At 45.4% G+C, this 13,064-nt stretch overlaps 1 protein-coding gene across 5 annotated transcripts in view; it reads left to right on the forward strand.

The window, feature by feature from the left end:
* RABL6 (RAB, member RAS oncogene family like 6) overlaps window positions 1–13,064 on the forward strand; it is a 120,124-nt gene that overhangs the window by 7,699 nt on the left and 99,361 nt on the right. For 3 of the 5 annotated variants that reach the window (XM_038374518.2, XM_038374522.2, XM_038374521.2), the window contains exon 2: window positions 9,237–9,371. The exons of 1 other annotated variant lie outside the window; for it this stretch is intronic. In XM_038374518.2, coding sequence (XP_038230446.1) covers window positions 9,237–9,371 — 135 coding nt within the window. Of the gene's footprint in view, window positions 1–9,236; window positions 9,372–13,064 lie in introns of those variants that run through there. One more of the 5 variants, XM_043498509.1, reaches the window with a different exon arrangement.

The following is a 13,064-nucleotide window of genomic DNA, read 5'->3' on the forward strand; positions in this document are numbered from 1 at the left end:
ATATGTGGCCTTGGGCCTTTGCCTCTTCCTCAGTTTCTCTAGATGTAATGATGAGTGGAATCTAATCATCTTTTGTAGAGCATGTTAATGATGATGAAAAGTGTACTATGTACTAAATGACTTGTTACTTTTTTCCTCACATTTTTCTGTCCCCCACAAATTACTTCTGATGCTTGTTACAAACCTGTGGGTGTTGCTTTAATTTAAACCACTATTTACGATCAAATTAAAGCTGCAAGCCTAACTTTATCATAAGTGGTAACACCTATATGTACCTTATTGATGCTCCTCATTTCAAATTTAGGAGGAGCATCCAAAGGGCTGTTGGCCAGGGACAATTGGGTAATCGTGAGTGTTGAGTTACTGGTGATGCTGTATGTCATTTTTTTTTTTTTTTAAATGATACTCAGGACCTTATCGTACATACATACATACAGCAGTGGCAAGAGTGTTTGACACATGATAAATGAAGTAATAGATAGCTTGGGCATATTACATTTTAAAAACCTACCCTATAATAAGGAGGGTGTGATTGTAATTAAAAAAAACAAAGGCAGTGTTAAATTCACCCTATTGTTATTTGAATGGTTATTCTGAGTGTCTTGGCACAAGTTGCACAGCATAAGAACGACCATACTGGGTCAGACCAATGGTCCATCTAGCTCAGTATCCTGTCTTCTGACAATAGTCAAGGCCAGCTACTTTAGAGGGAATGAATAGAACAGGGCAGTTTTTCAGTGATCCATCTCCTACTGTTATAAGCAGTAGGCACCCCAAGAGAGATAATAATGAGGTGGTTGCCTTACCTTAAAATACCATGCATTTGCTGCTTAACATAAAAATGTCCTCCTCAATTTAGTGGGGGTTTCAAATGTAGGTTTTTGTGTGGTGGTTAAAATGTTTCAGAAGACCTGACTTCTAAGCCTTTGGAACTAAACTTTTTCTGTTTTAACACACTGTTGAAGAGTTAACCCAAACACAACAGCACAATTCAAGAGAAGGAAAAATAGACACAAATTATAAGCAAACATTAAACTGGCCAATGTAATTACCTTTTTCAAACTGAAATGTGTGAACAGCATAAATGGTGAAAGATACATCTGAGTTCTAAGTCTTTCCCTTTTAATAACCTAAGCTGTAATTTAATATTGGACATAGATTTTAAAGGACTCTTGAGGGGAGGCAGTCTGATCCTTTGGGAAGGGCATAGCTCTGAGGCAGGAGACCTGGGCTCCTGTTCCAGCCCTACTGCTGACTTGCTGCATGATTTAAGGAAAATTGCTTACCAAAAAAATTAGCTTTTCACCTTTCTGTATGTATTTCTCTATCTGAAAATGGAGATAATAATGTTTACCTACCTCTATAGGTGCAAAACACTATAAGTACTACATATTATTTTAACTTTCTTTTTGGTCTTTTAAAGTTATGTATTATATAAACATAGTCCCAAAAAAGGGCAACTATAATTTTTAACTAACATTTTTAATGGCTGCTTATATATTGTACATTATTTAAAATATTTAAGTGCATGGTACAAACATCTTGAAAACAAGCAATAGTAGTCCTCCACTTGTACCTCTTTGCTTTAGATACAGTATGAACATTGGACGAAGGGCTGCCTTTTGTTATTAGGCTACTTTGGCAAAATGATGCAGAATTTAATATTAATTACTTGTTACAGTTTCAGGGGTGAGAAATCATTTAAGAGCAGTCCATTTCCTAAGGAGGAACAAATTCTTTGCCTCAAAGTGATGTGTGAAATCCTGGCTCCATTGAAGTTGATAGCAAAACTCCCATTGACTTCAGTGGTGCCAGGATTTCACCTAATGATTTCTGATTTAATCTGACAAGATAATCAAACTTGGAAAACTAGACCAATGTCTAAAAGAACTAGACCCTGATGTTGAATCATAGAAGACTGGTGTTGGAAGAGACCTCAGGAGGTCATCTAGTCCAACCCCGTGCTCAAAGTGGGACCAACCCCAACTAAATCATCCCAGCCAGGGCTTTGTCAAGCTGGGCCGTAAAAACCTCTAAGGATGGAGATTCCACCACCTCCCTGGGTAACCCATTCCAGTGCTTCACCACCCTCCTAGTGAAAACGAGAAGTCCTTGGAAGTGGGTTCTAGCCCACGAAAGTTTATGCCCAAATAAACTTCAGTCTCTAATGTGCCATAAGGATTCGTTGTTTTACAGACTAACACGGCTACCACTGTGAAACCTGCCTCATAGTGAAATAGTATTTCCTACTATCCAACCTAGACATCCCCCACTGCAACTTGTTCTGTCATCTGTCACCACTGAGAACAGCCTAGATCCATCCTCTTTGGAACCCCTTTTCAGGTAGTTGAAGGCTGCTATCAAATCCCCCTCTTTTCTTTTGCAGACCAAATAAGCCCAGTTCCCTCAGCCTCTCCTCATAAATCATGTGCCTCAGCCCCCAATCACTTTTGTTGCCCTCCGCTGAACTCTCTTCAATTTGTCCACATCCTTTCTGTAGTGGGGGCCCCAAAACTGGACACAATACTCACCAGTGCCGAATAGAGGGGAATAATCACTTCCCTTGATGTGCTGGCAGTGCTCCTACAAATGCAGCCCAATATGCCATTAGCCTTCTTGGCAACAAGGGAATGCTGTTGACTCATATCCAGCTTCTCATCCACTGTAATCCCCAGGTCCTTTTCTGCAGAACTACTGCTTAGCCAGTCGGTCCCCAGCCTGTAGCAGTGAATGGGATTCTTCTGTCCTAAGTGCAGGACTCTGCACTTGTCCTTGTTGAACCTCGTCAGATTTCTTTTGGCCCAATCCTCCGATTTGTTTAGGTTACTCTGGACCCTATCCCTACCCCTCAGTGTATCTACCTCTCCCCTCAGCTTAGTGTCATCCATGAACTTGCTGAGGGTGCAATCCATCTCATCATTCAGATCATTAATGAAGATGTTGAACAAAACTGGCCCCAGGACTGACCTGTGGGGCACTCCTCTTGATACCAGCTGCCAACTACACATTGAGCCGTTGATCACTACCTATTGAGCCTGACGATTTAGCCAGCTTTCTATCCACCTTCTTGTGCATTCATCCAATCTGTACTTTTGTAACTTGCTGGCAAGAATACTGTGTGAGATTGCTAAAGTCAAAGTATATCACATCCACTGCTTTCCCCATATCCACAGAGCCGGTTATCTCATTATAGAAGACAGTTGGGTTGGTCAGACATGACTTGCCCTTGGTGAATGCATGTTGACTGTTCCTGATCACCTTCCTCTCCTCCAAGTGCTTCTTAATGGATTCCTTGAGTTGCTCCATGACTTTTGGGAGACTGAGGTGAGGCTGACTGGTCTGTAGTTCCCGGATTCTCCTCCTTCCCTTTTTTAAAGATGGGCACTATATTTGTTTTTTTCCAATTGTCTTCAGCTTTTTTCCGGTTGTCTCGGACCTCCTCCGATTGCCATGAGTTTTCAAAGATAATGGCTAATGGCTCTGCAATCACATCAGTTAACTCCCTCAGCACCCTTGGATGCATTGCATCTGGCCACATGGACTTGTGCATGTCCAGCTTTTCTAAATAGTTCTTAACCTGCTCTTTCACCACTGAGGGTTGTTCACCTCCTCCCCATACTGTGCTGCCCAGTGCAGCAGTCTGGGAGCTGACCTTGTCTGTGAAGACTGAGGCAAAAAAAGCGTTGAGTACTTCAGGTTTTTTCCACATCATCTGTCACTAGGTTGCCTCCCCCGTTTAGTAAGGGTCCCACGCTTTTCCTGACCACCACCTTGTTGCTCACATATCTGTAGAAACCCTTCTTGTTATCCTTCACATCCCTTGCTAGCTGCAACTCCAGTTGTGCTTTGGCCTTCCTGATTACACCCCTGTATGCTTGAGCAATATTTTTATACTTGTCCATAGTCATCTGTCCAAGCTTCCACTTCTTGTAAGCTTCCTTTTTGTGTTTAAGCTCACTGAAGATTTCTCTGGTAAGCCAAGCTGGTCTCCTGCCATATTTGCTATACTTTCTGTACATTCTGAAGGTGAGAGCAGGCTTCTAGAAATAACACAATTCATTGCTTATCTTTGAGTTGTTAAGATCATGTGCTCGATGAAGCTGTGGTGAATTCCATTTATATTGTTAGTTTTTCAGCATGATGTTTTGGTAACTTCTTATCCTTAGAGTACGTGGGTTTTTTTTCTTCACACACAATTAGGTTCCTTGATTGAGTGGCTTTTCAGAGTGAGTGTGTGTGTGTGTGTGTGTGTGTACACAGAGTTTCTCAGTCTTTACTAGAGCAGACTGATGGCCTATGCCGTTGGTTTCCAGTCATTACAAATGCATTTGATTATAGTAGTATTTTCTGACTTTGCCTCAGGCACATATACCTTCCACAGTGAGTCCACACTGTCACAACTTTTCTGTATTACTTTGCTGAGAATCACTGCTGTGTTCTGCTTTTGGTAAGAGTATAATAGAAGATGTGGTCCCTGCTGCAAGGCACTTGCACTCTAAGGCTCTGGCAAGTTTCTGCACAGTAAAGTGGCTTTCTGCACTGTAATTCCTGAGGTGAACACACTGCCAAGCCACTTAGTGCACAGTTGTAGTGCTGTAAAAAAACATCCCAACGAGAGGCGTAGAGCTTTCTGCGCCAGGGCTACAGCGCTTTGTTGCCAGTATAGACACCATGGTGATTACAGCGCTCTGATTGGCCTCTGGGAGGTGTCCCACAATGCCTGTTCTCGCCTCTCTAGTCATCGGTTTGAACTCTACTGCCCTGCCCTCAGGTGACCAACTGTCATCCCCACCCCAAAAATTCCTTTGGAAATTTGAAAGTCCCCTTCCTGTTTGCTTGGTGATGCGTGCAGTGGTCTCAGCGCATCTTTCCAGGTGGCCATGCCTGCTCCATGCACCAGGCAATCCCCCACTTGGAGCAATGCTGAGCCGCTGGACCTCATCAGCATTTGGGAAGAGGAGGCTGTCCAGTCCCAGCTACGCTCCAGCTGTAGGAATTAGGATACCTATGGACAGTTTTCATGATGCATGACAGAAAGGGGCCATGACCGGGACACACTGCAGCACAGAGTCAAAGTGAAGGAGCTGCGAAACGCCTACCACAAGGTGCAGGAGGCAAACCACCGCTCCGGAGCTGCACCCACGAGCTGCTGGTTTTACAAAGAATTATACGTGAAACTTGGCAGTGACCCCACCTACACTGCAAAGGCCCTGAAGATACTTTGTTGGCTCACAGCCAGTCAAGAGTGGACCAAGCCAGGAGGAGGAAATCTTGGATGAGGATGTGAAGTGGGAGAGGGACTCAGAGACCAGAGATGCATGAAACCAGGAGCTCTTTTCTACCCTGGAGGAGCCTAGCCAGGCATAGCTGTCGGAGATTGGCGAAGTGCAAACAGGAGAGAAGGCCCCCGGTAAGTGGATCTGAGCTTGGGAATCGCTGAAGTGAGTTGTTGGGGGCAGAAGGGTTGCAGAAAGCAGGCTTGTCTCCCACCGCATGCCTAGTCTGAGCATCAGAACAGGTTGTTGATTGACCCCCTAACTTCACAGGAATCTCCCTTAGAGACCTCCAGGAAACTCTCATGGAGATACTGAGCAATCCGCTGCTGCAGTTTCTTCAGCAGAGCTGCTTTGTTTTTGCCCCATGAATGGTAACATTTCCGTGCCACTGTGCTGTTTAGGGGGGGACAGCATTGCTGCACAGAGGTGATCTGCATAGGGGCCCTCCCTTGATTCCCTGCTGACCCTCAGCAGTGAGATATCTTCCATAATGATCACGTCCTGTGGAAAGTATGGGGACAGGAATGATTATCAGCCCCTCTCCCCCCCGCAGTGCTGGCTTTCCCCAAGAGCCATGTACCCAGTGTACAGCAGGGTCCGGGAAGAGTGATTTACCCTCCCCTGTGGCTGCTCACCTTTTTGGGGTCTCGTGACTCATGTGTGCTTGCTTGGGGTCAGCCAGTTAGTGACAGGTGTGTGAGTACTGGCTGTGTTTAAAGCACTGAATCAGTGTTATCTGTGTTGCAAACAATACTGCTTCTGTAAAATGTTGCGTTTAAACTTCAGAGATGACCTTTGGAGCCCAGCCTCCCTCTTTGTTATCGACGGCAGAACGGCTGCGCAGAATTAGAAAGCAGCCAAGAAGAATTAAGGAGGACTTTCTGTGTGATGTTATGATGCACTCCGCTGCCGAGAAAAAGGCACTGAAGGAGTGGCGGGACAGCAAGAAGAGGAACCGAAAAGAGAACACGGCACGCCAGAATAAAGCCACAGAGTGCCGAGGTTATGGACTGCCAAGAGGACACGTTCCAGGTGACACTAGCTCTTCAAAACGAGCAGCTCCGCGCCCGCCCTCCCCTGTAGCTGCTGTCAAAGCTCTTTCCCATGCGCCCCCCCAGACACTGCCAACAATCTTATCAACCTCCTGGCTCCAGTGTCTACCTGCAGCATTCCATTCCTCCCTCAGTCCAGCACTGCAGACTCCCACTACCCATTGCGCTGAACACCCTTCCCTCTGCAGTTTGGCCCTGCTGAAGTACAGTACCTGCTGCATTGTACTCCAAAGGAGAAGGTTGGATATGATCCCTGGACATACAAAATCTTTAGCCATCCCGGGACCCCTCCTCCCCCTCTTGGGACCTTCCCTTCTCCCATCCCTTCACTGCTGATAGGTTGTTTTTTTGGGGGGGTTTGACACACTCCTCTAGTTGTTTTTTAATAAAAGAATTGTGTTGGTTTGAAAGCAATCTTTATTCTATTAACTGAAAGCAAAAAGAGCCCTGCGAAGCAACTTACGATTATGTTAAACTCCCATATTGCATCGTCTGCACCAATCACCTGCTAGCATTACAAGCACTGCACTCCCGAGCATAGCAACAAATACAAATGGCTTTCAGCTTCAAATTGCTGCCTCAAGGCATCCCTGATTCTTATGGCCCCACACTGAGCCCCTCTAATTGCCCTGGTCTCTGGCTGTTCAAATTCAGCCTCCAGGTGCTGAACCTCTGCGGTCCAGTCCTGAGTGAAGCTTTCACCCTTCCCATCACAAATATTGTGATACAGTACATGGCTACAAGCATAGGAATATTGTAATCAGCCAGGTCCAGCTTCCCACTGAGGCAGCACCAGCGGATTTTTAAATGGCCAAAAGCACACTCAACAGTCACTGTAGTTGCTCAGACTGTTAAACTGCTCCTTGCTGCTTTGAACTTGCCAAGTATATGGCTTCATAAGCCACAGCATTAAGGGGTTGGTGGGGTCTCCCAGGACCACAGTGGGCATTTTGATTTTCCCCTACGGTGATCTTCTGGTCTGGGAAGAAAGTCCTTGCTCGCAGCTTCCTGAACAGGTCAGTGTTCTGAAAGATGTGTGCATCCTGCACCTTTCCGGACTAGCCTGTGTTAATGTCTGTGAACCTCCTACGGTGATTCACAAGTGCCTGGAGAATCATTGAGAAATACCCCTTGCGATTAATGCACTCTGTGGCAAGGTGGTCTGGTGCTAGAATTGGAATATGTGTGCCATCTGTTGCCCCTCTGCCATTAGGGAATGCCAATGTCACGCATGTTACCCAGAATCACGGTCTTTCGGAGCACGATGCGATCAGTGGCCCTGCAGGCTTTTGTCAACATGAGTCCAATGGTCGACTTTCCCACTCTGAATTGGTTAGAGGCCGATCGGTAGCAGTCTAGAGTAGCCAGCTTCCACAGTGCAATTGCCGCACACTTCTTCAACAGCAGTTCTTTCTCCTGTCCTTGCACCACAGGACTGGGGCAAGCTCATCACACAGTCCCATGAATGTGGCTTTCCTCATCCAAAAGTTCTGCAGGCATTGCTCATCATCCCAGACGTGCATCAAGATGTGATCCCACCACTCAGTGCTTGTTTCCTGAGCCCAAAAGCGGCATTCTACTGTGGTCAGCACCTCTGTGAATGCCACAGGCAATCTTGTGTTGTAGCTACTATGCGTGGGGAGATCAATGTCTCGCTCCTCTTACCTTTGTAGTTTAAGGAATAACTCCACTGCCACTCGTGACGTGTTGGTCGGAGTGAGCAGCATATTGGTCAACAGTTTGGGATCCATTCCTGCAGCCCAAGGAGGAAGGGCGTGCAGCACAGACTGTTGAAAGATGGTCCCAAATGCTGATGGAGGCACAAGGATTTCTGGGATGCGAAGCAATGCATCATGGGTCATTGGGAAAGGACCCAGGATGCCCCGTGACCCCCTCAGTCTTCCCACAAGTCTTAGCGGCAGAAGAGAAAGAGGTGCTCTGTGGGATAGCTGCCCAGAGTGCACCACTCTGAATACTGCTGCAAGTGTGAACACGCTATTGTGCAGACAGCTGACCATGTGAACACAATGGTTTCTTTTCAGCGCTCTCTGAGCGCCGCTGTAACTGCCCGCGCTGTAACTTTGCCAGTGTAGATGTGCCCTAAATGAGAGATGAGAGGATTGCTCTACAGAAATAAGATGCGCTGATTTAATTTAAATTGGTGTTTACAGGGAAATAGTTAAACCAGTGCAAATCACTGTAAGCCGTGCTTGTTTTTAGCTTAAACTTGTTTCTAATCAACTTAAGTGAAATTAAAATAGGTCATGCTTAAACCAAAGGGTGTCCACACAGCCATTTGCACCAGTGTAATTCTATCAGTTTAAATTCATACCTTTTAAATAAAACTGGTACAACCTTCTCAAGGAGGCAAGCCCTCAGACAGAGCAGTTCATATATCCAAGCTGACCGGCCAGTTTCAAAGTTGTGCAGATAGCTTTAGGAGATCATTATTTTCTTGAGAATAAGAAAACTATTTAAGGAAAACTTGAAAATGAGGGGAGGGCATGTTGGGGGGAGGAGGAGGATGGTGCAAGCTCAAAGGTAAGTGTGGAAGAACTTGAGAAGGGGTTAAAGTTACCCAGGGTGGTGGTGGGGGGGGGGGGAAGGCAGCAGGATGGGAACTAGGCAGAAATGAGGGCAGAGACATAGAATGAAGTTATGCAAGGCCCCAAGGGTAAGGATAAGTGGTTTCATCTTGAAGTTTTCTTCCTGGTGAACTAAATTAGGCAGCTGAGTAAGCAGGAATTTAAATGGCTGTTACTCGTATCTTGTAATGAAATACCATGCATGTGTAACATGAAAGATCGAATTACATCAGAATAACATTTTCAAATTTAAGTTTTCCAAGCATTCCCAAGATTTGTTTTAATCAACTTTAATTTTGTACTTGCTCTTCTCCCCCCCCCAGTGAAAATTGTAATCCGAGGGGACAGGAACACAGGGAAAACCACACTCTGGCATCGACTCCAGGGGAAGAAGTTTGTTGAGGAATATATTCCTACTCAGGAGATCCAAGTCACCAGCATCCACTGGAACTATAAAAGTAAGAAGGGCGAGGGAATGGAGGGTGCCTGGGGAAGGAATAGTCTCTGCCTTGGAGGCAGGCATTCCTCTGTAGCCTCAGCTGCCTCTTGCGGCTTTATCCAGCTTGGATTTAAAATGGGTTCCCATCACTCTTACTTGATGATTCAAATAATCCTGTTTTTTAATCCTTTCACTCAGTAATTACATTACCAAGCATTTAAACAGACGTCCTCAGTAGTTAAAAATCACAGGAAGAAATTTATCAAAACGTGAATATGAATTGAAATGTTCATTGTATTTTTTTGCTCTTTCAATGAAAACAGATATTATTGAAATGTGTCCCTGGAAGGCTGGATTCTCAAGTACAAGAGTACTGCGTTAGTACATTTAGTACCAGCAGGTGAAAATGAGCAGTCTAGTCTCACTGTGCAATTGGAGTGTAAATCCATACTGGACAATGATGAAAAGTGAATTAGATTTTTTAAATGCTTGTAGTTCTAATAATCTTATGTAGAGATTTAATACAAGTAAGAAGTACTGAAAAACAGAATTACTGCATCTTGTCAATGATACTCAAAGATACTTGCTTGAGTTGCAGAGATGGGATAGAATTCTTCTTCCTGCTATGGCAGCATAAAGGAACTGGAATTTTTACAGTGTGAGCAGAACATTGCTGATGTAGAAAATAAAACAGCAGCAGATTATTTTAGGAGTCCCTTTCATAGCTCAACCATAGGAGGCAGGAGCGGGTAGGGGAAGAGGCAGCAGGGCCATGGTGCATGCCTGTAACTGTGTCAGCACCCACCCACCTCCCATATGTGCCCCCTTTTCTCTGGCCAATTGTGCCTGCAAACAGTCATTTCACAGGCCCCCTTTCTCTCAGTTAGGTGTGAGCCTGCTTTTGGTTTTTCATCAGGGTGGAGCCTGCCTCACGCAAGCACCCCCTTGGCTGCTGGTTCTCTCCGCTGACCTAGCCGCCCACGCTGTCCCCCCTTCCAGGGTATATAGTCCAAGTTCTTTCTCGGCCCTGGTATGGGGCTGTAGCTCTAAGGCTTCTTCCCTGAGGCACTGCCTTCTTCAGTCACCCATCTGGGGCCTATCTCAGTACCCTCAGCTGGTTTTCCAGCAGCTGTCCCTGGACTCAGTCTGCAACCAGACCAACAGTGCCCATCTCTGACGAGATCAAACTAGCTAGAGACAAAGGGTAATAAGAAAATATTCCACAAATACATTTGAAGCAAGAGGAAGACCAAGGAGAGGGTAGGCCCATTACTCAATGTGGGGGGGGGAGGGGAAGAAAAAGAACAGAAAATGTGGAATGGAAGAGGTGCTTAATGACTTATTTCGGTTTTCACCAAAAAGGTTGGCGGTGATTGGACGTCTAACATAGTGAATGTTAGTGAAAATGAGGTAGGATCAGAGGCTAAAATAGGAAAAGAACAAAGTTAAAAATTACTTAGACAAGTTAGATGTCTTCAAGTCACCAGGGCATGATGATGAAATGCATTGTAGAATACTTAAGGAGCTGACTGAGGAGATATCTGAGTCATTAGCGATTTATCTTTGAATAGTCATGGAAGATGGGAGAGATTCCAGACGACTGGAAAATGGCACCTATAAGAAGGGAAATAGGGACAACTCGGGGAATTACAGACCAGTCAGCTTAACTTCTGTACCTGGAAAGATAATGGAGCAAATAATTAAGCAATCAGTTTGCAAACATCTAGAAGATAAGGTGATAAGTGAGCATGGATTTGTCAAGAACAAATCATGTCAAACCAACCCGATAGCTTTTCTTGACAGGGTAACAAGCCTTGTGGATGGGGGGGGGGGGGAAGTGGTTGATGGAATATATCTTGACTTTAGTAGCACTTTTGAATGACCTCATAAACAAACTAGGGAAATGCAACCTAGATGGAGCTACTATAAGGTGGGTGCATAACTGGTTGTAAAACAGTTCCCAAGGTGTAGTTATCAGTGGTTCACAGTCATGCTGGAAGGTCATGATGAGTGGGGTCCCACAGGGATCATTCTGGGTCCGGTTCTGTTCAATATCTTCACCTGTGATTTAGATATTGGCATAGAGAGTAAACTTATAAAGTTTGCGGATGATACCAAGTGGGAGGGGTTGCAAGTGCTTTGGTGGATAGGATTAAAATTCAAAACGATCTGGAGAAACAGGATGAAATTCAATAAAGACAAATTGTGGTAAACCCAGGACAAACAGCTACAAAGCGGGGTCAGTCCCAGGTTAAAAGGCCCCTCCCTATTAACTGAGGAGAGGTAACCACGGGTTAATAAGGTTCACCTGAAAAAGGGTTGCTAGAGAACCAATTAGGTTCTGCTAACTAACTGCTTGAGACCTTTTAAAACCCTCCCCTGTAAGGAAAGGTGGGGGTAGGGGAGGAGTGAAAGAAGCAGGGAAGCTGCCAGTAGGCCGGGAGCAGCAAGACACCGAACCTTTCCAGGAAGGGAGGCTGCATTCCCTCCCCAGAGGGAAAGGAAAATGGGCACAAGGGACTGCTGAGTAAAGGTATAGCCTGACCTTGTGCCACCTAGAAGGACTGCCTTGCCCAAACATGTGTCTCCAAGGCTAAAAAGAACTGGGCCTGCTGAGGCGAACAAGGTACTTTGCCACAAAATGCAATCTGTTGCTTCCTAAATAATCAGTTCACATACAAAATAGGAAATGACTGCCTAGGAAGGAGTACTACTGAAAGGGATCTGGAGGTCATAGTGGACCACAAACTAAATGAGTCAGTGTGACACTGTTGCAAAAGAAGTGAACATCATTCTGGGATGTATTAGCAGGAGTGTTGTAAGAAAGACATGGAGAAGTAATTCTTCCACTCTACTCCGCGCTGATTAGGCCTCAGCTGGAGTAGCATGTCCAATTCTGGGTGCCACATTTCAGGAAAGATGTGGACAAATTGGAGAAAGTCCAGAGAAGAGCAACAAAAATGATTAAAGGTCTAGAAAACATGACCTATGAGGGAAGATGGAAAAAAACTGAGTTTTTTTTAGTCTGGAAAAGACTGATGGGGGACATAAACGGTTGTTACAAAGAGGGAGAAAAATTTTCTCCTTAACCTGTGAGGATAGGACAAGAAGCAACGAGCTTAAATTGCAACAAGAGATGTCTAGGTTGGACATTAGGAACAACTTCCTAACTGTCAGAATGGTTAAGTACTGGAATAAATTGCCTAGGGAGGTTGTGGGATCTCCATCATTGGAGATTTTTAAGAGCAGGTCAGACAAACTCCTGTCAGGAATGGTCTAGATAATATAATCCTTCCATGAGTGAGACCTCTCGGTCTCTTCCAGTTCTATGATTCTATGACCTCTGTACCCTTCCCTGGTTTGGATTGGTCCTGGGCTCAGCCTGCCCGCACTGATCTTTTCATGGTCTTGCTGCTACTCTTGCCTGCCCGCCAGCCAGCCAGCCAGCCATCCGGTCTTTGGCAGCCTTCCCTGGGCTCAGTTCTGCCTGGTGAGCTCTCTGCAGTGAGCTGTCTGTGGCCTGCTGCTCATCTAGCCAACCAGACACCCAGTCCTCCCTCCCTCATACTCTATGCAGCAACTAAACTTCTCTGCTCTGCTGCTTGTCTTATGTAGGGCTCTTCTGGCCTCGGATTGGCTGCTCCATCTGCCTCCTGATTGGCTGCTTCTCTGCAGCCACTCTAGGTTGCGTGGAGGACTTCTCTCTGCTCTA

This window comes from Dermochelys coriacea, chromosome 16 (genome assembly GCF_009764565.3).
Source record: "Dermochelys coriacea isolate rDerCor1 chromosome 16, rDerCor1.pri.v4, whole genome shotgun sequence".
Taxonomy (NCBI): Eukaryota; Metazoa; Chordata; order Testudines; family Dermochelyidae; genus Dermochelys; species Dermochelys coriacea.